Here is a 24,760-nt window from a genome sequence, read left to right on the forward strand (position 1 = left end):
TAATAAGATTTGCTCTGAACCTTGTTGACTTGTTAAAATCTTTGTTTTTTATTTTGAAATTCAAACTGAAATCCTTTCGATTGTGCAGATTCCGTGGCATCAGTTGTTTTCTGATGAAACCTCTGCTCCGGGCTTTATCAGCTGCAACCAGCATTGTCAAGAGGAGTTTTTCTCTGTCGCTTAGCAGGCACGTGGTTGGTTCCGGTCATTCACAAGAGCAAGCGCCTGTGTGGGGGTCGAGAAAGTCGAAAGCGAAGAGAAAACTTCAGATTCACAATCTTCTTGCCATGGGTGATCCTGAAATTGAAGTACAGCTGGCTCCTCTGAGAGCGGATGTCAAAGAGCAGGTAAAAAAGCTGCCTGCTTCTCCACACCTATTTTTCATTTAGCTTGCAGCAGTATGGTGTACTTCAATTATACATATGTTGTCATCATTATCATATGACCAGAAGTAGACTTTGTGATGTTTTGCTTTTATTGTTTTAACTAGTTCAAGTTCTCGAAGTCTTCTTAAATCTTAAGACTACAGTTAGAGATCTACCAATATGGATGCATTCAGTTTGTTGTCACATTGTTTTGATCACTGCTAGAAAGGCTTCTGCTCGGGTTTTACTAGTTACCTGTATATTTTTAGAACTGTTAGCTTCATCTACTCAGTTAAAACAAAACAAAATCACACACACACATGCACGCACGCACGCACACACACACACACACACACACACACACACACACACACACGCACACACACACACACACGAATCCCAACTGCGCAACAAAATGACGAACACCATGCATGGATCAAATTAACTGAAGACAACTGATGTAACAAAAGACAGCTAGTAGTCAAAATTGCTTGATACATTTAGTGATTGCATCATCAACTTTTGTCTTGTTAATCCATTTAACTCAATAACTGTGTGTAAGTTCTAAATCACTAAGTGACTTAAACTGCATACACAAATACATGTGTGTTTTTCTTTAAAATGTGTGGTGTCTTTTTTGTAAGAATATGTGTGTACTTACATTAAATATGTTGTTACAACTTACAGGAGTGAGATTGAACTTATGTCTCATTTTACATTTATTTGAGTTATGAACAGTATAAGATGTTTGATGGGTTGTTGACAGACCAGCTTTTTTGTCGGTCCGAGGGGGAGCATATCGTCTTTTGTTTCATATTTATTGACCAAGGCCGAAGGCCGCGGTCAATAAATATGAAACAAAAGTCGATATGCCCCCCGAGGACCGACAAAAAAGCTGGTCTGGCAACAAACCATCAAACATCGTTTTTGTCATCATTTTGGTGGTTCAACATTAAGTGAAAAATCAACACAGGGAGCCATGGTTTGAAACGCGAGTTCTGTTATTATAATGCATGTTCGGGGCCCCAGCACGTTGTTCAAAGCTGGCGTGCGAAAGCAACTTACTGTGTGTGATTTGAGTTTATAATGTTGAGACAAGTATGTCAGGTTTGAGGATGCGAAGTTCTGTAGGTTCCGACTACAGAGTGGTGTGTGAAACCAACAGTAAGCGCCTTTGAGACGATAGTGCCCACATGTTGCATTCGAGCGATGGGATTGAACGATTGTCGTATTTCAAACGAGTTGATTTGCTTGCACAGTCAGCGTTGACCATCTCACAACAGATCTGTTATGTGGATTATCGTGCGACGTTCGAGTCGGGGGCAAGGAATCGCAGGAAGCAAAGATGAGTCTTTTTCCATTGTCACCTTTCTTTCCGGTTGTTGGTGCATATAATATTGTGCGGACAAAATGATGCGACGGCGAGTGTTTTTTGCCTCCAAGATTTTGTGGTGTGGGTATTGTTTTGCTCGTTTCATACCCACACCAAAACCTGAAACACACCCCACCCCACCCTCCCCCTCCCTCACAATCAGTCCATGAACACAAACACTGACACACACAAATTAATGATCAAGTTACCCCCCCCCCCCCCCCCAACCCTTCACTTGCACACCTGCAACGCAGACGATCGTATTATTGATTAAATATTCATATAGGTCAGTGTTGGGTTTTTTGTTCTTGTTTGTGTAATTATTGCAGAATCGGTTTTCTCTTATTGCTACACGTGTCTCTTCATTACATTTCACCATCGCCCTACCACCCTGCCCCTCTCGGTATTCCACCCCTCGGTTTTCAGTGGTAAATATTAGTAATCGAATATTGAAGCTACGTTGAGTCAAAGGTCACAGAAGATTTGCATCGTGCAGCACTGCACGAATTGGGTCAAAGGACACAAACGATTTGCGTCGTGCCGCGAAGGAAAGATAATCGCGATCTTGTTTCTCATTGCCTCTCTGTTTTTCATTAGACTTGTCATTCTGCTTGCTCGGCTTTGTCAGATGTCTTCATTTCTTGTTGCTATGTTCTTTGCTTTTTTATTATTTTTTTTTAATTTGCGCTTAGTTTATCGATACCGTCTTGTGCACGGGTCAAAATGTGTGTGTCAGGGGTCAATTGGTTTGACTTAAACTTGACGTTCGTGTTTCTCCAAACAGAGATACACGCACTCCATGACTTTGTGAGAAGATAAAACATATCGATAGGTTTCATTTGTTTGCGATAAAGCATAAATGTATGACCTTTGATGCGGAAGTTTTGTTTTTTGTTTACATTTGCCAGTTTGCCAGTTCGTATTTGGAACTTGGCGAAGCAGTGTCGTCTGTTTAGGTCTGGGGAAACGCCAATGAAAAGAGCCGAAGAATCCTCGAGCGTTTCTATTGGGTTTGCTTTTGATTATCCATGTAATAGGGCTTCCTGCAACTATGGTAACCGGGGATTTATTCCCCGGGGAACATGAGATTTATTTCCCAGGTGCTTGTGAATGAAAACTCGTGAAAATGATGACAATGTATTATATTATATGTTTGAAACATGTCTTATTCGCATTATTGTGACAAAATGCTAAGTTATTGTTAAAAATGAGTTTTACTCATTTAATTTCATTTAGAAACATTTTTATCCTGTTGTAATGAGCAGATGAACGTTTGCAAATGCAATGGAACTTTGGTGTAATTTTGGAAAGGGAGGATTAAAGCTTTGTTTTATTTTTATTAATATTGTTCATTTTATTTTTAGGGAGATCTGGTGCGTCGGTTGAAGCAGGAAAAGGCACCAGAGATAGACGTCCAGCGTGCCGTGGCAGAGCTCAAACACAAGAAGAAAAAATTGGAAGACAAGGTGAGTGAACTACATGTAGGTGGTTATTCAGTAGGCGAGTTTGCTGCAGGTACTCTCTTTGCTTTACTACTCTTGGAGTTAGACCCTTCATCTTCTTGGGTTATTCGTCACAAAAACTGCTTTACCTTACAGTTGTCAGTGTCATGTCCTGTGTTTTTATGTGTGTGAGTACTTTGACTGTTTCTGCATTCATTTTACCCAATTTTTTTCACTGTGCAAATCTGACAAGGTTGTATGGGGTTTTCAAGAAGATGAGGGAATGGATTCAGCACTGCCTGACCTTCTTTACGCTCAATAAACATTGGCATAACGGCAAAAGTAAACTGACCCTTCACTTCCTTTAAAATCTTCATCCTTCACCCCATTGTGTCTTCCTTTATCTGTCTCCTTTTGATTTTTGGTCACACTTGGAGTCAGAGTGGTCTACTTTTTTCTTGTCTAGGAACTGGCTCTTGCTCCCAAGGATGACTTTGACAGATCTAAGATGGAGGACCTGCTCAAGCAGAGATTTTTCTACGACCAGTCCTTTGCCATTTATGGCGGTAAGTTTTCTATTGTTGCTGTAAAGTTTCTGTATCTTTGAGTGTCAGTGTCTCATCATAACATGTGTATGTGATTTTGAGAGCAGTTGTGTACATGAATTGAAGTGCACCTGCTGGCGGGGATATAGCTCAGTTGGTAGCGCGCTGGATTTGTATTCAGTTGGCCGCTGTCAGCGTGAGTTCGATCCCAGGTTCGGCGGAAATTTATTTCAGAGTCAACTTTGTGTGCAGACTCTCTTCGGTGTCCGAGCTCCCCCCCGTGTACACTACATTGGGTGTGCACGTTAAAGATCCCACGATTGACAAAAGGGTCTTTCCTGGCAAAATTGCTTAGGCACAGTTAATAATTGTCTACCTATACCCGTGTGACTTGGAATAATAGGCCGTGAAAGGTAAATATGCGCCGAAATGGCTGCAATTACTGGCCGTATAAAATTTCATCTCACACGGCATCACTGCAGAGCGCCTAGAACTGTACCCACGGAATATGCGCGATATAAGCCTCATTGATTGATTGATTGATTGATTGATTGATTGATTGATCATAAATATTTTGGAAAAGATGTACCAGTTTTGTAGATGTGCCAGTTTTCTGTCTGTTTCTTCCTATTTCTGTGTGTTAATGACTCAGTTTAAACTTTAAGGAGCATTTTTGGCATAGGGTTGCTTCCCCTCAGAAAAAGTTTTTGGAAATGGCAGGGTTGTACTTTTGCAGTTGTTTGTATGATTTCTTTGGAAACTGAATAATTAGATTTTTTTGATGAAAAACGCTCTGTTAGATATGAAGTAAATTAAGTAGTAAATTGACTTGCAGGTGTGAACGGACTCTATGACTTTGGGCCCATGGGTTGTGCGATGAAGGCCAACCTGCTGCAGGCGTGGCGCAACTTCTTCATCCTGGAGGAACAGATGCTGGAGGTTGACACTGCCATGCTGACACCCGAACAAGTTCTCAAGTAAGTTTTGAAGCTGCATGCATGCACATTAATAGATCAGAGTTTTGATCTTATAAAGCACATACAAAAAAACTCATAATAATAAAAAAAAAAACAATGACAACAACACAGAAAACAAACGGAACTTTTTTGAAACCTCAGTGACCATTCGGTCAGTGTGCTTTTGCATGAGTTCTGCCAGTTGATCTGGTAAAAATGTCACACATAGTTTCTCTACAAATTTGTTTTCTCTCAATCTGTCTGTGTTGACGATGCACATTAGTGTTGGTGTCTGTGTGGGTGTGAAAGTATAGGAAACACTAAGAAGATACTAGTGTCGCTGAGTCACTGATGTCATGATTGCTGTTGTCTTTGCAGGGCATCTGGCCATGTAGAAAGGTTTCAGGACTACATGGTGAAGGACCTGAAAACTGGGGAATGCTTCCGGGCTGATCATCTCATTGAAGGTGAGTTTTGCTTTTATCAGACATTGTGTAGAAGATTAAGTTTACAGCATCTGACACTGTCTTGACAGTGGTTACCTGATCAGAACTTGTGTTCATGGTTATCATAACAGAGCATGTCATCTTATTTATGCTGACTGAGTCATAACACCTGTCTGAGAAACAGGTTTGTGTGGTTTTCTCAAAAGTTTGTACCAGTAGAAAAAGCAGGTTCAAGTGTTGCTTGTGCTTACCTCCCTTGAGTTGTCTTGGTCAGGATCATCTTCATCATGCAGAGAGGTTGCTGTTGTGATCGGTGGACCACAGTGAAAGAGTTTAGAGATATCAATGTGGATAGCAGCTGCTGGTGTATAGGTCTCACTTTTCAGTTCTAGGCACAAGCCAGGTGCACACAATTTTAGAGTGACCGCTCAAATAGCTAGACAGTAAAACCCTCCCACGGCTGTTCAAAGGGTTTCATTTCTGCTTCTCTAGCTGCAGGCTATTTTTAGCACCCATCCTTTTCCCACAGCAGAGATTACACAGCAGCTAGTAAGCTCTCTCAGTGCTATGCCCGAGAAATCCAATCTCCCAGTATAGCGTGGAAGCAGTTGGGTATAACAGGCAAGCGAGCTTAACAGTGTGCTGGCTGCAGCTGTTGGTAAGCCAAACTATTCCCTCTGTTGAGCTATTTTTAACTCACACTAACACACAAGCTAGCAACAGCCGTGCTCCCCTTGTTTACCCTTTTTCTCTCAGGGAATTCCAGGCATATTCAGGCATGGGAATTGTCCGCCGAAAGGCAAATTACCGCAGATTTTTGGGTTTTTTCCCCGCCGAAAAAGCAAAAGTGTCCGCCGAAAAAATAAATGGGGGAGGCAAAAATGGTTCTAAAAACTTAATATAATGGCAAACTTGGAGCTAAGATGACACCAAATTACACCAGTTGGGTTCTTTGGAGAAACAAAAATTCCGCCCAAAATGCCCCCAAACCCCCCTAGCAGGGCTGGGCGCTTCGCGCCGTCGACTTTGCTATTACTTACAAATGTTCAGCCTTTTTTTACTTTTTTCAATTCCCATGCCTGCATATTCTGTTGGGATGGAAGGAGAAGTATTTATTACTTTTTAGGGCAGATTTGATTTGGTACCACTCTCTGTTCCAGCTACCTTTGAAAAGATGCTGGCAGACAAGAAAGCCAAATCAGACAAGAAGGATGAGATCAGAAAGATCTTGCCTCTTGTGAGTTGGCTTTTGGCTTTTTACATGTTATATGTGATGGTGTTGAATATTTTTGTGATGCGGATAGTGCTTTACAAGGAGAGATAATGCATAGATTTTATACGTGGGGTTAGATGAAGGGTTATTAAATATTTTGATACCGCCAAGAATTAATTGAGCTTGTTTCGAGCTGCATGAAAGCACGCGATGATAAATCTTGCAATTGGGAAGAATGCACACACCTACAGTGGCACCCCCTTTTTAAGGCCCTAGTTGTTCAGATTTGCTCTTCAAAACGTCTGAAGTTGCCTCCAGTTTGACTTGAAGACTCTCTTTCTTTGAAGACCTAAGATTCTGCGAGAAACGGAAGTGAAGGAGGGTTCTACTGTATTTGTGAGGTTTGCTTTGCCCCGTGACTGTTGATCATTGCATGTTCATGTTTGTGTCTTGTTCTCAGATTGATGGCATGAGCAAAGACGACATGGGGGAGACGCTGAAGAAGTACAATATGAAGTCGCCTGTGACCAACAACGACATCAGTGAACCTATAGAATTCAACCTCATGTTTGCCACCTCTATCGGTCCCACTGGACAGCTCAAGGGGTAGGTTGTCTCTGTTGCTTTTTGGTGTGAAATGGCATGACATCAGGCAGACCTGTGTATCACCAAATAAACTCTAGTTGTGTTTGTTGGTTGGTTTTGTATAGACAGGAATTTGTATAAATGATCTATGTAATTGTTTGCTTTTAGCTGTTGGAGAAAAACAGTTAAATTCATTTTAAAACTATTATTCTTATTATCAGTTTGTTAGTTTGCTGTAAACAGAATTTGTTGTATACACAATTGTTTGTTATATGAAGTCTTATATCGCGCGCGTATCTCCAGATTCGGACTCAAGGCGCAGGGATCTATTTATGCCGTGTGAGATGGAATTTTTTTACACAATACATCACGCATTCACATCGACTAGCAGATCGCAACCATTTCGGCGCATATCCTACTTTTCACGGCCTATTATTCCAAGTCACACGGGTATTTTGGTGGAAATTTTTTATCTATGCCTATACAATTTTGCCAGGAAAGACCCTTTTGTCAATCGTGGGATCTTTAACGTGCACACCCCAATGTAGTGTACAACTAAGGGACCTCGGTTTTTTGTCTCATCCGAAAGACTAGCACTTGAACCCACCACCTAGGTTAGGAAAGGGGGGAGAAAATTGCTAACGCCCTGACCCAGTGTCGAACTTGCAACCTCTCGCTTCCGAGCGCAAGTGCGTTACCTCTCGCTTCCGAGCGCAAGTGCGTTACCACTCGGCCACCCAGTTCGTGTTAAGCTGTCGGAGAAAAAAGAGTTTGTTAAATCGATATCTTTGTGATGGTCTGCCATATAAGCGGATTAGTTTAACTTTCTTTAATCTTTTGTTGGCATGTGCTTGCTTATTGTTGTGTTTTAATTATGTCTTTGCTTAAATAGACTACGAACAAATTCAAGCCAAAAGGCCATCTGTGTGGTACTGGTACTTCTTGAAGTGTTATTTGAACGAAAAGGCATGACATCCGTTTTTCTGTTTCTTGCAGGTTCCTTCGACCAGAAACGGCACAGGGCATATTTGTTAATTTTAAGCGCCTGTTGGAGTTTAACCAGGGCAAGTTGCCGTTTGCTGGTGCCCAAATTGGCAACGCATTCCGTAATGAGATTTCACCACGGTCTGGACTGATTCGGGTGAGGTAAGGGACGCTCCCTTGCAATATTTTATACCAGCTTGTTGTGTGTACGTGTTTTAGGTGCTGCGCTTTTTTTTTTTTCTCTTCACAAGAAGTCCATGATTTGTGCATATGTTTCTCGCTGTCTAGTTTGTGTGCAGGGATCAGTGCTATTACCCGCTGTTGGAGCTCACTATTGGTCATACAGTGGTACCTGTGATATGAGGCCCCTCCTAGGAGAGGACACCTCCCAATAAAGGACAGCTTCTGCTCTCCCTTTGTCCTTTAACTTAAAAGTATACTTGTCATCAAAGGCTGCCTGCCATGTAGTGACACGTTTGGTTGGTCCTTCTTCTTCTTCTGCGTTCGTGGGCTGAAACTCCCACGTACACTCGTGTTTTTTGCACGAGTGGAATTTTACGTGTATGACCGTTTTTTTACCCCGCCATTTAGGCAGCCATACGCCGCTTTCGGAGGAAGCATGCTGGGTATTTTCGTGTTTCTATAACCCACCAAACTCTGACATGGATTACAGGATCTTTTTCGTGCGCACTTGGTCTTGTGCTTGCGTGTACACACGGGGGGTGTTCGGACACTGAGGAGAGTCTGCACACAAAGTTGACTCTGAGAAATAAATCTCTCGCCGAACGTGGGGACGAACTCACGCTGACAGCGGCCAACTGGATACAAATCCAGCGCGCTACCGACTGAGCTACATCCCCGCCGTTTGGTTGGTCCAAAGGGTGTCCTTTGGGGGCAGATATACTGTAGTTCAGAATTTCTGTCAAACATGTTAGCTAAAAAGAAAGGAACAACAACTTTGTGAATATGGACTTGGGGAAACATTTGTAAGACTTATTTTTAGTAGAAGGTGGGTGCTGGAGAGTATTTATACATGCACTGTCTTTAACGTGTTTCAGAGAGTTTACAATGGCAGAGATTGAACATTTCTGTGATCCGGAGAAGAAGGATCATCCTAAGTTTTCTTCAGTGGCTGACCTTGAGTTAACCTTGTACTCTGGCTGTAACCAGATGGAGGGCAAGGCCCCTGAGAAATGGAAACTTGGCGAGGCAGTGAAACAGGTGAGCAGACCTGTTTACCCATACGATTTCGCCGTATTTTGTACGCAAAGTTGCCAAGGATACGACCAAATAAGTTTGGAGAGAAAAAATATGACGATCGTAAAAAAAATAAAGTTTGATCGTGATCACTAAATGGAAGAAGAAGAAATCGAAAGTAGGTTGCCAAACCTGTTCTCGTGATAGCCCAGTGGATAAAATCCAGCTTTGACGATTGGTCAATGTAATCACGTGAGATTTTATCTACCGCCATTGTTGTCGTAGAGTCCAGCACGTTGACATAAATGTCGAAACGAAAAGCAGTAACGCGTATAAGTTCCACTTCTGAAAACGGACAATGTTATTGCTGCCCTTCAAGCAATAGCTCATGAACGTTTCTTGTGAGTTTCAAAATACTCTCAATATTTTGAAAATACGCTGAATCTCGGTGAAAAGTACACCAAAGTCAAAGTGTGGGTAAAGGGGTCTGGGTGAGTGTCAAAGTGTGGGTAAAGGGGTGTGGGTGAGTGTCAAAGTGTGGGTAAACGGGTCTGGGTGAGTGTCAAAGTGTGGGTAAAGGGGTCTGGGTGAGTGTCAAAGTGTGGGTAAAGGGGTCTGGGTGAATGTCAAAGTGTGGGTAAAGGGGTCTGGGTGAATGTCAAAGTGTGGGTAAACGGGTCTGGTGTGTCAAAGTGTGGGTAAAGGGGTCTGGGTGAGTGTCAAAGTGTGGGTAAAGGGGTCTGGGTGAGTGTCAAAGTGTGGGTAAACGGGTCTGGTGTGAGTGTCAAAGTGTGGGTAAAGGGGTCTGGGTGAGTGTCAAAGTGTGGGTAAACAGGTCTGGTGTTAGTGTCAAAGTGTGGGTAAAGGGGTCTGGGTGAGTGTCAAAGTGTGGGTAAACAGGTCTGGTGTGTCAAAGTGTGGGTAAAGGGGTCTGGTGTGAGTGTCAAAGTGTGGGTAAAGGGGTCTGGGTGAGTGTCAAAGTGTGGGTAAAGGGGTCTGGGTGAGTGTCAAAGTGTGGGTAAACGGGTCTGTGAGTGTCAAAGCGAATTTGAAGTCGAGCAACCTGAAAGTGCAGTATCAGAGAGCCTGGTGCTGTCCTTCACTTTTCATAACTTCTTGATATCAGTAGGAGACTCATTCACCATTCTCTGTCCTTTACTTTTCATAACTTCTTGATATCAGTAGGAGACTCATTCACCATTCTCTGTCCTTTACTTTTCATAACTTCTTGATATCAGTAGGAGACTCATTCACCATTCTCTGTCTGGGCAATTTTCACTTTCACTGGAGAATATGTCCAATGAAAATAGTATCAATCAATCAATCAATGAGTCTTATATCGCGCATATTCCGTGGGTACATTTCTAGGCGCTCTGCAGTGATGCCGTGTGAGATGAAATTTTATACGGCCAGTAGATTGCAGCCATTTCGGCGCATATTTACCTTTCACGGCCTATTATTCCAAGTCACACGGGTATAGGTAGACAATTATTAACTGTGCCTAAGCAATTTTGCCAGGAAAGACCCTTTTGTCAATCGTGGGGTCTTTAACGTGCACACCCAATGTAGTGTACACGGGGGGAGGTTCGGACACCGAAGAGAGTCTGCACACAACGTTGACTCTGTGAAATAAATTTCCGCCGAACCTGGGATCGAACTCACGCTGACAGCGGCCAACTGAATACAAATCCAGCGCGCTACCAACTGAGCTATATCCCCGCTGAACCAGTCACCCCCAGACTTGCCTAGGAGAGGAAGATTTCCTCTTGTTTGTTCTGATGAAAGCCCAAACTCTGTACAAAGCAAACCAAGCTGTTGATTTGGAAGGCTTTGATATTAACTATTTGTGTTTATTATTGTTCACCAGAATCTGATCGCTAACGAGACACTGGGCTACTTCATGGGGCGCATCTACATGTTCATGACACGGGTTGGAGTGGATCCAAAGAGGCTGCGCTTCCGTCAGCATCTGTCCAATGAGATGGCTCACTACGCCTGTGACTGCTGGGATGCAGAGTGCAAGACTTCCTATGTAAGTTTCCCACTGTCATGTTGACTTCCTATGTTAGTTTCACTTATATTCACTTCCTATGTTAGTTTCACTTATATTCACTTTCTATTTTAGTTCAACAATGGCATGTTCATTTTCATTGTTAGTTTTACAATGGCATATCCACTTCATATGTTAGTTCCGTACCAGTATATTCACTTCCTATGTTAGTTTCACAATGGCATATTGACTTCCTATGTTAGTTTCACAATGACATTTTCACTTCCTGCATTAGTTTCACAATGGCATATTTTCTTCCTATGTTACTTTTACAAAGGCATATTCACTTCCTATGTTAGTTCCACAATGGAATTTTCATTTTTTTTGTTAGTTTCTCAGTTGCATATCCACTTCCTAATCCTATGTTAGTTTCAGAATGGCATATTAATTTTCCATTGTTCGTTTCACAATGGTACATGTATTCATTTCCCATGTTGTTTACGGAATGACATTTTTGTAGGCTGAAAATGTTTAAACATATCTTTTGTTTATCTATCTCTGTATTGAATAAGTTATTTGGAACTTATTTGGATGAATCAGGTGTCACTGTCTGAAAACCTCTCTAAAGACGACTAGAATTGTGAAAGCCCCGTAGGAGTGCTAGACATTGTGTAATTTCTCTGCTACCTTCTTGCCTATGACTGAATGCAAGTTACACTGTGTGAAGCCAACAGGTCAGTGTTGTAAATAAAATGAACAAGCTTTGTTCTTTGTGACTATGGAGTTGATGGAGCATCACACTCTGCGCCCCACTTTGTGCTGTTTCAGGGTTGGATAGAATGCGTGGGGTGCGCCGATCGGTCGTGCTACGATCTCTCACAGCACAGCAAAGCCACAAACGTGAAGCTGGTGGCAGAGCGCAAACTTCCTGAGCCAATATCCTTCTTGTTTTGTGTGTGTGTGTGTGTGTGTGTGTGTGTGTGTGTGTGTGTGTGTGTGTGTGTGTGTGTGTGTGTGTGTGTGTGTGTGTGTGTGTGTGTGTGTGTCACTGTGTGTGCGTGTGTGTGTGTGTGAGTCAGAGTTTGTGTGTGAGTCAGAGTTTGTGTGTGTGAGTCAGAGTTTGTGTGTGTGTGTGTGAGTCATGTGTGTGTGTGTGTGTGTGTGTGTGTGTGTGTGTGTGTGTGTGCTTTAGTTCACAGCAGAATTCATATTATTAACCGTGTTTATTTATTTATTTACTAAGTGCAGAGATGGGATTTACACATGCATTAGAGCAGATACGCTTTTATTTGGTCAATCTAATTCTATAAACATTAAACAGCCCATTTCTGATGTCCATATAATAGACATTTCTCAGCTACAGGACCCCCTTAAGAAAAGACCCCCCCGTCCATCACAAGTGACAGCCAAGACATAGGCCCCGCCCACCTCGTGACGAGTGCCTGTGTCCTGAACCCTCCACATAGGACATTTTTCATGTATGCTCCTGTACCATCATTGCAACAGACCTGTTTACCCTTACTATTTTGGAGTAATTTATTACTATTTTTTAGTGTGTTTTTTTTGGGGGGGAAAATACTCCATTTGAGGCCAGACTACGATTTTCAAATGTGCTTCAAATTAGGTTTGTGTTGCTAATGTTGGCGTTTGTAACCACTGAGTTACTGTTTTGGTCATCAGATTACTATTTTTTGACTTGGCCATTACTCTTGTCAAGTGTTGGGGGTAAACAGGTCTGTTGCAAGTTCATGGAGATCTCTTATGTGCTTCTTCTACAGGCAGGTATTTGAAAACGGTGGAACCGCTGTTTTAAGACTACCTGTTTTAAAGGCTGCCATACTCATAGCGTTCATTAATTAATTCATGTGCCAATAATGTTATAAAACTGTACCTAAGGGGATATAATGACGATTGGCTGTAGCTTTCGAACACAGAAAAAATTATTTCAGTATTACAAAGTGGTGTTGATAGTGTCGAATGTAAACAGAACAGTCTCAAACGCCATCTTTGGTTTACGAAACGTCACAAAGTGACGTCAACGGTCTAAGAATAACCCAAGTCCTGGAGAACTGTTGCAAAACAATGCAATAAAGAATTAATTATTTCTCGTAATTGGAAAGGACTTCAAAGCTAAAACTTTACAGGAAGCTTAATTTATACATCCCCGCAACAATGGGAAAAGCCCTGGAAGTAATTAAACTAATTAAATAGGACTGTGTCAGCCTTTAAACTAATGAAATAGGACTATGTCAGCCTTTAAACTAATGAAATAGGACTATGTCAGCCTTTAAACTAATAAAATAAGACTATGTCAGCCTTTAAACTAATGAAATAGGACTATGTCAGCCTTTAAACTAATGAAATAGGACTATGTCAGCCTTTAAACTAATGAAATAGGACTATGTCAGCCTTTAAACTAATGAAATAGGACTATGTCAGCCTTTAAACTAATGAAATAGGACTATGTCAGCCTTTAAACTAATGAAATAGGACTATGTCAGCCTTTAAACTAATGAAATAGGACTATGTCAGCCTTTAAACCCAGCCCTCTTCAAAGACCCCAGCTTTACAGATTTTGTATTTAAAATCTCTGTTATTTTTTCAAATTTGTGTGGGTGTTCAATCACAATGTAATGACAAAAAGGAGATGTAGCGGGCTTGGGAATTGTCCACCGAAAGGCAAATTTCCGCCGAAATGTTTTTTTGTTCCGCCGAAAAAGCAAAAGTGTCCTCCCCAAAAAATATATGGGGGAGGCAAAAATGGTTCTAAAAAATTGAATTTAATGGCAAACTTGGAGCTCAGATGACACCAAATTGTACCATTTGGGTTCTTCGGAGAGAAAAAAATGCCGGGGGGGCATGCCCCCGGACCCCCCTAGTAAAAGTTTGCGTCGTCGACTTTGCTATAATCTAAACATTTTCAGCCTTTTTTTTTTAACTTTTTTCAATTCCCATGCCTGTGTAGTGATTGTATCCTTGACGAGAGCACGTGACGGTGGATGTGGTGGAGTGTCTGCCTCAGAAGAGCGTGCTGGGCAAGGCCTTCAAGCAGGATGCCAAGGCTGTCACCGAGCATCTCGCCAAGCTGGAGGCCAATGTTGTTACTCAGCTGGAACAAGCTTTCAATGACAAGGGGTTGGTCGAATTTTTGATATGGAAACTATTTTTGTTGTACATACATGTATACTGAATTTTAATGGTTAATGTTGTTCCGTGTTATGCAGCCAAACACACCATAAACGCATTTCTCATTTGAAATAATACAATTTTCTGTGTCATCCGTTTTATTTGTTGTACATACATGTATACTGAATTTTAATGGTTAATGTTGTTCCGTGTTATGCTGTAGGTATGTAGCCAAATACACCACAAACTCATTTCTCATTTGAAATAATAAAAGTGTCTATGTCATCCGTTTTATTATGTCTTGGCTGTTCCTAGAGCTGCTTAGCAATGGTATTGTGTTGGTTTTGAAACCCTGGTTTGGCAGATTTTCAGGATGGAAGAACAGAAGAACGACATTACCCTTTTTCAGTTACAACAACTACGGTAAAGCCACACAAAAAAAGTTGTATGTTTCTGGTCACCCGACCCTACCTAGTTTTTTCCCGCCGACCCTAAACTTTTTTTATTGCATTTGTAAAAAAAACAAATTTTTTAAAAAGCGTCAAAACAAAAGTAGCAGACGGCAGACGACACAAGGGGGATAACCCCGCATCCATTTTGTCTCATTTGTTTTGTAATGTGTTGTCTTTCTCTTTGTATAGTAAGTCCAGTCTCTTTGCGTCACTGTATAGTTATTTTCTACCCTGACCAAATAAACAAAAAAACAAAAAATCCCTACCTACCTACCCTATTTTTTTGTAGCCATGTTACCAGAAACATGCACTTTTTTTTTTTTGCCTAAGCAAAATCATGAACAAAATGAACCTTTGCTCAATAAAGTGATGTTTTTAATGACTACTGTCTTTGTTTGTTACTTTCAACATTGGGTGACAGAGATCGCGCTGAACGCCAAGAACTAGCGTCTAGCATCTAGAAGGAAATTCTCAATGAAGTGATATTTTTAATGACTACCATCTTTGTTTCATACTTTTCACACAGGGAGACAGAGATTGCGATTGACGGGAAAAACTTCACCATCAAGAAAGAGATGATCCAGGTCAAGCGCCAGCAGAAGACTATGCATGGTAAGAGCCTGCCTCTGTGTCTTGAGCGTTTCAATTAGTCTACATAGTCAACACGCCTCCAGTGTTGTTCCCAGGCTCAGGGGATAATCGATTAGTTGGACCTGGATTGAAAATACGTTTAGGTCCAAATGTCCTGTTTAGCAAGGCTTACACCTTTCCGGTTCTTGTCGGAAATCCGTTTTTTTAAATTATTTTGAACACTTTTAAAACCGAAAAATCCGCTTTCTTAAAGTAAAACTTTGTTCTTTGTCCCTACAAGATAATAAAAGAAAAAGCCTCAGCTTCTGGGGGGCGCCGCCGTGGACCCTGGCCTTTCAGGTTTTTCAAATTTTTTTGGTGTTAGCCCTGGTTTAGTCTGCTTGGAAAGAAAAGGGATGGTCAGAAGACCCCTACATGTCAAACTATTGGACGGTCGACCGGCCAGGGGTCGGACCGATGCATCAGATCAAAAAGTATTGGCCAGTGACCGAAGAATGCGGCCTGGGAACAACACTGCTCCCCTACCCCCCCCCCCCCCCCCCCCCCCCTCCAAAGACTGCGGCCTGGGAACAACACTGCTCCTCCCCCGCTGGTCCACCATGTGGCCCACTTCAACGTCAAGTAGGCCAAAAGCATCAGTTCTGTGGAACAAACATATTTTTGTCACTTTTTGTAGTCATTTGTTTGATTTCACAGTATTGGCGTTTACCTACCCTATACCGGTTGAAATGAGAAAATACAGGAACAAAATTGGCTACCGGTTGATTTTTTATTATTACCGTTTTTGTGTGCTGGTAAAACAACAAATCTAGTACTTTGAGTTGGACTCTTACTGGTTCCAATGACCAGCCTACTGTTTTTTTCTCTGGTCTGTTTTCATCATAACGTGTGCGTACCAGTATGAAAACATACTAGTGCCATCATTGATTTCATCATGCCGTTTCTTTTGCGTGTGTACAGTACCAGATCAGTGGCAGGCTTTCGCAATCTGAAATTATCAAAAGTATGTAAAAGCATGTGAAACAGGAATGGCCATCTGTGTTTGTATGGCAGACTATTTGTCAGACATAAAAACAATCAATGTTTATGATGTATTGTCAGTGACCGGCTGTAACTACCGTATTTGACGGATTAAAAGACGCACTGTTTTATAAGCCGCACCCCCGACTTTTAACAAAAAAATTGGGACGAGCCACGTATAGGCTGCGTCACTATATTAGACGCCGTCGAAAAAAATATAATCAGATCGTGTCAATCAATCAAAACAACCAGGCTAACGAAAGTACGGTATTTGGCGAAATCGGCTCCGAGAATAAACAAGTGAAACAAAGAAGAAAAGTGAAAAAGTTTGAAGAAAAATATCACACACACAATTTGTAACCAACACACACATGTAGTCCCGCCCGGAATAAGCTTTTTTGGGATGATTTACGACTTGTGCGCACATTTCGAGCAGACGAAAACACAACATGGCGGCTCTCGCTCCTCCAACTATCGCGAGACACAAAAAAACAAAATCTCGCGCGCGCGAGATCCTGATACATCCGGTGTTTCTCTGTACGCTATCTTGTCACGACGACTTGTTGACAAACGAAGATTCGCGAAAGAAAGAGAAAAGCGCCGAGTCTTGAGTAGAGAGCTAATAAAGTACCGGTAATCGCTAATCGAGCAAAATGAAAATCCGCGGCGACTTCCATTAGGTGAATGCTATTCAAGCTTAGGTAACGTTTTAGCCGCATCTTTTTATAAGCCGCAATGCGATTTTTTTGGAAAAAAAGTCGCGGCTTGTAGTCCGTCAAATACGGTAGTAAGTTGCTTGTTTAACAGTTTTCGTTTGAGTGGAGAAGTCCATTCCTTTTGTGCAATGTGTGGTGTGTTTTGATGAATGTTGGAAAGTTGTCCATGCAGCCTTAAACTCTGAATGAGCCGAAGGTCTGAATGCTGGAACAGAAGCGATTTTTCCTGTACGATACATTGCTGTGTCTGGTTTGTGCAGTGGAGGAGTATGTACCGTCTGTGATAGAACCGTCCTTTGGTGTTGGCCGCATCATGTATGCCATCTTTGAACACAACTTCAAAGTCAGAGAGGGCGATGAACAAAGAACGGTGAGTGTACTTTTTGTTTTATATAGTCTCTTCCCTGCAGTCCGGACTGACGATCTAACAGTGAAGGACAAGAAGAAGATATAGTCTCTTGTCGCGCTGAAAGATATTACTGTATTTTATTTGTAAGACAAGTACAACTGGTGTGGGGACAGCTATCCAAATCTGTGGGAGAACTTCAGTAATAACCAGGGACTTCATGTGGGAGTCAAATTTAGATACTTTAGTCCGGGATAAACGTATTGAGGGTACTGAGAGTATTGAGGGTACAGTTTATCCCGGACTAAAGTCTTAACCTCGACTTTAGCACACCAGCCTTGTACTAATACATTGGCCTGGTTTTCACCCAAACGATAAAGCTACTGGCAAAGCAGAATGTTGTTGACTGTGTTGATGAAGCAAATGCTGATAGTTTTGCTTGAGGCTGTTTACGTTTGTATCGCCTTAAAAATTAATATATTGATGTAAAAGATTCCATTGGGGAGACGAATCTTCAAACACAATAGTGCTCCTGCAGAAGCAGTCGTGCCAACACAAGCAAGCACTCACATATGTGACCCTCCACCACGAAATGAGTCGCATGTCACCTCGCGCGGTTCTGCGCTAGGCTTAATATAAGTACGGGGAGTGTCTGGTAACAGTGTGAGGGTCACCTTAGTCACAGGCTTATAACTCAAACAGTTTTTGCTCTTTTCTAAAACGGTTTTCACCACTGCATAGAGCATAAAAAACTCTTTAGGAAAATGTAAAAATATGAAAATCATGCAAAGGTGACATGCGACTCATTCCGTGGTGGAGGGTCACATATATCTCTCTTCAAAATAAAACCCCTCTCCTTCAGTTTGGAGACCACAAATACCTAAAAGTGGAGCAAGTTGGTTTAGGTTAAAGGACTGTTTGATTGTTGTTGTGCAGTATCTGAGCTTGCCTCCTGTGATTGCTCCCTACAAGTGCTCCGTGCTGCCTCTCAGTCAGAATGCAGAGTTCGTTCCCTTCGTCAAACAGCTCTGTAAGTAGTTTGTCTTCATTCGTTCTGTATTTAGCTGAACTCATATTCCGACAGCCTGATTTGATCATAACACTGATCTAGTTAGTGGATATTACTGGTTTGAGTATTATATCCTTAACAAAACAGCTGCATTACTTGCATACAGTGGAATAAAATGTGAGAAATGCAGGCCTTGAAAAGGAGGGGGTCTTAGAATGGGGGAAAATGTACACAGCTTATCAACGGAAAGTTGTACAAAAAAGGAGGGGGTCTTAGAATGGGGGAAAATGTACACAGCTTATCAACGGAAAGTTGTACAAAAAAGGAGGGGGTCTTAGAATGGGGGAAAATGTTCACAGCTTATCAACGGAAAGTTGTACAAAATAGGAGGGGGTCTTAGAATGGGGGAAAATGTTCACAGCTTATCAACGGAAAGTTGTACAAAATAGGAGGGAGTCTTAGAATGGGGGAAAATGTACACAGCTTATCAACGGAAAGTTGTACAAAATAGGAGGGGGTCTTAGAATGGGGGAAAATGTTCACAGCTTATCAACGGAAAGTTGTACAAAATAGGAGGGGGTCTCTTCTTCTTCTTCTTCTTCTTGGCGTTCGCAGAGGTTACACAATCAGTCCAGCACTGGTGATAAATGTTGTCGTTTTCTCCAACTCCTGTCGACTGCCGTATAGTTTGGTCTGCAAGGGAGTTCGTGACGGCCACACTTCTTTTCGTTCCTCATCTAGTAAGGGACATCGCTGTAAGATGTGTTCCGCTGTTTGGTCTTCTTGACCGCAGGCACAGGTTGGTGATGGCGCCAGCTTGAACTTTCGGTTCATGTGAGCATTGAGGAGGGGGTCTTAGAATGGGGGAAAATGTTCACAGCTTATCAACGGAAAGTTGTACAAAATAGGAGGGGGTCTTAGAATGGGGGAAAATGTTCACAGCTTATCAACGGAAAGTTGTACATTTAGGAGGGGGTCTTAGAATGGGGGAAAATGTTCACAGCTTAACAACGGAAAGTTGTACAAAATAGGAGGGGGTCTTAGAATGGGGGAAAATGTACACAGCTTATCAACGGAAAGTTGTACAAAATAGGGGGGGGTCTTAGAATGGGGGAAAATGTTCACAACTTATCAACGGAAAGTTGTACAAAATAGGAGGGGGTCTTAGAATGGGGGAAAATGTACACAGCTTATCAACGGAAAGTTGTACAAAATAGGAGGGGGTCTTAGAATGGGGGAAAATGTACACAGCTTATCAACGGAAAGTTGTACAAAATAGGAGGGGGTCTTAAATTGGGGGAAAATGTTCACAGCTTATCAACGGAAAGTTGTACAAAATAGGAGGGGGTCTTAGAATGGGGGAAAATGTTCACAGCTTATCAACGGAAAGTTGTACAAAATAGGAGGGGGTCTTAGAATGGGGGAAAATGTACACAGCTTATCAACGGAAAGTTGTACAAAATAGGAGGGGGTCTTAGAATGGGGGAAAATGTTCACAGCTTAACAACGGAAAGTTGTACAAAATAGGAGGGGGTCTTAGAATGGGGGAAAATGTACACAGCTTATCAACGGAAAGTTGTACAAAATAGGAGGGGGTCTTAGAATGGGGGAAAATGTACACAGCTTATCAACGGAAAGTTGTACAAAATAGGAGGGGGTCTTAAATTGGGGTGCCACTGTATAGACAGAATTGTACATACAGGAAGGTTAACGAAGCTCTGTTGTTAAAGTGTTCTCAGTGAAACTTTTTTCTATATCAAATTATACAGGCTTTTTGACTCACATGCGAAGCAAAAGTGAGTCTATGTACTCACCCGAGTCGTCCGTCCGTCCGTCCGTCCGGACGTCCGTCCGTCCGTCCGGACGTCCGTCCGTCCGTCCGGAAAACTTTAACGTTGGATATTTCTTGGACACTATTCAGTCTATCAGTACCAAATTTGGCAAGATGGTGTATGATGACAAGGCCCCAAAAAACATACATAGCATCTTGACCTTGCTTCAAGGTCAAGGTCGCAGGGGCCATAAATGTTGCCTAAAAAACAGCTATTTTTCACATTTTTCACATTTTCTCTGAAGTTTTTGAGATTCAATACCTCACCTATATATGATATATAGGGCAAAGTAAGCCCCATCTTTTGATACCAGTTTGGTTTACCTTGCTTCAAGGTCAAGGTCACAGGAGCTCCTCAAAGTTGGATTGTATACATATTTTGAAGTGACCTTGACCCTGAACTATGGAAGATAACTGTTTCAAACTTAAAAATTATGTGGGGCACATGTTATGCTTTCATCATGAGACACATTTGGTCACATATGATCAAGGTCAAGGTCACTTTGACCCTTATGAAATGTGACCAAAATAAGGTAGTGAACCACTAAAAGTGACCATATCTCATGGTAGAAAGAGCCAATAAGCACCATTGTACTTCCTATGTCTTGAATTAACAGCTTTGTGTTGCATGACCTTGGATGACCTTGACCTTGGGTCAAGGTCACATGTATTTTGGAAGGAAAAATGTGTAAAGCATGTGAGTCGTATGGGCTTTGCCCTTCTTGTTTATAATCTTAGTTTCTATGCTGTTGCCCGTTTCACACTCAAATCAATGGCATGCTTTCAATGTTTTTCTTTCAGCTGCTGATTTGACCCGCTGTGATGTGTCACACAAAGTGGACGACAGCAGCGGCTCAATTGGCCGTCGCTACGCCCGCACTGACCAGATCGCCATTCCATACGGCATCACCATTGACTTTGACTCCCTCAATACACCACACAGTGCTACACTACGAGAGAGAGAAACCCTCAAGCAAATCCGTGTGCCGGTAAGGGAGAGAGAGAGGGGGGGGGGGGGGGGGAGGAGGAGGAGGAGGAGGGGAGGGGGGTTTAGAAAGAGCGAGTGGCTGATTGAAGAGTGTGTGAGAGAGAGAGAGGGAGTTTAGAGAGATAGAGAGAGAGGGGGGGGGGGGGGGGAGGGGGGGGGGAGGAGGGGAGGGGGGTTTAGAAAGAGCGAGTGGCTGATTGAAGAGTGTGTGAGAGAGAGAGAGGGAGTTTAGAGAGATAGAGAGAGAGGCTGATTGATCTTTACTGTACATGTATGTGAGGTGTAATGGCACAGCTTAGTATTCTTACAACCTGTACTTAGACAAAAAGAACATGTAATACGCACGCATGCAAATTCAGACAAGAAGAATAAAATAACTGAAGACACTCAACGTAAAATCATTGTCGGGAAAATGCCCCGAATGGTTTCACCGTGAGGGCGGAACACATCACTACCATCACCCAGCATAAAAAATAGAGAGAGAGAGCATTCAGGGTTGATTTTCTCGTTAGGTTTGGACTTGGAGGAGTGCGTTGGTGTGTGTGTGTGGAGGAGGGAGGTTGCATACATTCAGGCACTTGCTTTCTTACTTCTTATCTTACTTTAGGAGTGGACATTTGCCATGCAGCCTGATAGAATAATTAATTCTTGATAGCATTTTCACTGTGATATTTCTTACTTTGCAAGTATTCAGCCTTAAGGTAATGCACTTCACTTTTTTTTAACATCTTGTTTATTATTCATTCCAGGTTGACAAGTTACTAGCTCTCATGCGCAATCTTGCTCAGGGTCGCACATTATCACTAAAATCTTGTTAGCATTTTCTCTGTAATGTGTCTTACTTGGCAAGTATTCAGCCTTTAAGGAAAGCACTTCATGATTTGTTAAAACCTATTTCAATATTCATTCCAGGTTGACGAGTTACCAGCTCTCGTGCGCGACCTTGCTCAGGGTCGCACAACCTGGGACGAGGCTTTGGAGAAGTATCCACTCTTTGTTCAACAAGAGGCCAGCAAGTGAAGGCTGCAGGAACAACTCTTCATTTCAATGTCGACTGTTTCACACTCACGATGATACCTACTTATGAAAGACTGTAGCAATTGACAGTGGTGAAGGATGTGTATTGGGGGGTGCTTTGAAGAGATGGTGATGTGTGCATATCGCGCTATGATCAAAGAAAGGACTGTGCCTCTGTTGTGTACCCCGTGTTGAACCACTGTGACTGCCTGTTTCAGGACCACCAGGCATTAAGTGCTAGCCAACATGATGATATCTCTTTTGAACAATGGCTTGATTAGGTGACAACCTGCCTCAAATTGGGTAACATTTTGCTCATGCATGTTATGAATTCTGCAATTTCTTTCTGTCTCTTTTGTGCTTGCCACATTGAGAATGTTAAAGAATGCTATTTTATTTGTCTTCATCTGTTCGGCATGGGGATTTAGTTTCATTTGTACTTAAATTCATGGTTAACCATTTTTTGTGGAAGACGACACACAACCAGCTTTGTGTCGTCCACTCATATGTCCACGTCATTTGTAAAGTCTTGAAAGCTTTAGCAGGTGTGCGCGCATTTATATAAAGAACAAGAAATTCCTCCGATGTAGGAAAAACACCCCCGTTGGTCAAAGGGAAATAACCATTCTCACTGCCACCAACTGAGAAGGTTATTTCCCTTTGACCATTAATATGTCCCTCTATAAGTCCTTGTAGAATCTTAATCCACCAATAACTCCCTAACCGTGTGTTTGACTGGTCCCAATTTTTGTAAGGACCGTCTCAGGAATGTATAGAACCTGTTCACCAAGTTTGGTGACGATCGGTCCGTTCATTCTTGAGATCTATATGCGAACACAAACACACAAACAAACAAACACATCGATCAAATCCTATACACACCCCTATACCGGGGGTGTAAAAATAGATTGTTTCTCTGGAGGATAGCTTTAACAGAGGGATGTACAGGGCTGCTTTGTGAGGAGGCAACGAAGGAAGTACAGGACCACACTGGATCACAGCTGATCACACGTGATTAGTCATCATGTTAACAATGTTAACAACTGCTCACTTTTGCCCAGCAGCTTGTGTTCAAACCTTTAAATCGCCAGTACAATACCACAGAGCTCAGTGATACATGTACATTACATAGTATTCTAAACATCGTGACAATATTTGCCAAGGGCCTGTTAACTTCTAGCAACCACAGGGCAAACATAAAAATTTTAAAATTGAATCTGAATAATTAAATAATGTCATCATGATTCAGATGTAAGTACAATCTAGTACAATAAGTTGCAGTAAAGGAGAGATTAAACTTTAGAATCTCACCCCCTCCCACCAAAAAAGAAGACAAATATAAGTTTCTCTATGTTTTAATTTTCATAATTTTTATAAATTAAAATGTTTTTGCTTTGGTCATGTGCTTGATAGATAAGTCGTGTTCAAGCAGACAAAAACTTCCCTTTGTCCAGGGGCTATTGCCGTTTGGAGGCAGGAACAAATCGGTACAATATTTTTATCATGAGAAAGAATGTGAAACTACTCAATTATGGTACTGTTACCTCAAGAATGTTTAGATAGTATTTAAATGGATTATGATATTCATAGAAAATAATTGCACACCATGGTGTTTTCTGAGTACTGTTTTCCTGCGTTTATGTCCATCATGCAAGAAATGGATTCTAAGTCAATAGGTCAATTTTTTTTCTTTGCCTCATCTTTGAAATTGCTTGCTTGGGAAATGTACACAGCATATTTTTAACATTTAAAATCTTTTGATTGTGTATGGTTTCACACGTCTGGGGTAGATAGCAACATTAAAAAGATCACATGAGAATGTCAATTCAAGCATCTGTCCTGTTTTTGCTTGGTGTGTGTTGTGTGTGTGTGTGAGAGAGGAAGACAGAGAGACAAACTGATCTTTATTTTTCAAGGATAAAAGGTTCAAGGCGCAAGGCCTGTACAGGCTGTTCTTCTTCTTCTGCGTTCGTGGGCTGAAACTCCCACGTACACTCGTGTTTTTTGCACGAGTGGAATTTTACGTGTATGACCGTTTTTTACCCCGCCATTTAGGCAGCCATACGCCGTTTTCGGAGGAAGCATGCTGGGTATTTTCGTGTTTCTATAACCCACCGAACTCTGACATGGATTACAGGATCTTTTTCGTGCGCACTTCATCTTGTGCTTGCATGTACAAACGGGGGTGTTCGGACACCGAGGAGAGTCTGCACACAAAGTTGACTCTGAGAAATAAATCTCTCGCCGAACGTGGGGACGAACTCACGCTGACAGCGGCCAACTGGATACAAATCCAGCGCGCTACCGACTGAGCTACATCCCCGCCCTACAGGCTGTTCTTAAACAATACTTCTCTTTCATCCATGGGCTGAAACTCCCACGTTCACTCATGATTTTGCACAAGTGGGTTTTTACATGTATGACCGTTTTTACCCCGCCGTTCAGGCAGGCATACGCCGCTTTCGGGGGAAGCATGCAGGGTATTTTCGTGTTTCTATACCCCTCCGAACTCTGACATGGATTACAGGATCTTTTCCCTGTGCACTGGGTCTTGTGCTTGCGTGTACAC

General features: G+C 42.0%; 1 protein-coding gene across 1 annotated transcript; it reads left to right on the forward strand.

Annotated features, from left to right (window-relative positions):
• Window positions 1-73: 73 nt before the first annotated feature.
• LOC138981276 (glycine--tRNA ligase-like) lies at window positions 74-24,021 on the forward strand. Its single transcript, XM_070354126.1, has 17 exons — window positions 74-347; window positions 3,102-3,203; window positions 3,646-3,745; window positions 4,560-4,701; window positions 5,059-5,147; window positions 6,287-6,363; window positions 6,800-6,945; window positions 7,921-8,070; window positions 8,967-9,129; window positions 10,973-11,137; window positions 11,924-12,031; window positions 14,085-14,230; window positions 15,200-15,285; window positions 17,261-17,370; window positions 18,283-18,376; window positions 20,988-21,175; window positions 22,087-24,021. Exons 1-17 carry the CDS (start codon window positions 114-116, stop codon window positions 22,192-22,194), a joined length of 2,208 nt encoding a protein of 735 aa, XP_070210227.1. The 5' UTR covers window positions 74-113; the 3' UTR covers window positions 22,195-24,021.
• The last annotated feature ends 739 nt before the right edge of the window (window positions 24,022-24,760 follow it).

Source organism: Littorina saxatilis, linkage group LG12 (genome assembly GCF_037325665.1).
Source record: "Littorina saxatilis isolate snail1 linkage group LG12, US_GU_Lsax_2.0, whole genome shotgun sequence".
NCBI lineage: Eukaryota > Metazoa > Mollusca > Gastropoda > Littorinimorpha > Littorinidae > Littorina > Littorina saxatilis.

What these genes read in the sequence shown, in the direction of transcription:
- LOC138981276 (XM_070354126.1), top strand. Translation starts at nt 114, where the DNA reads ATGAAACCTCTGCTCCGGGCTTTATCAGCTGCAACCAGCATTGTCAAG. An exon ending in GAGCGGATGTCAAAGAGCAG is followed by an intron (nt 348 to 3,101) that starts GTAAAAAAGCTG and finishes TTTTATTTTTAG; the next exon opens with GGAGATCTGGTGCGTCGGTT. An exon ending in CCCACTGGACAGCTCAAGGG is followed by an intron (nt 6,946 to 7,920) that starts GTAGGTTGTCTC and finishes TGTTTCTTGCAG; the next exon opens with GTTCCTTCGACCAGAAACGG.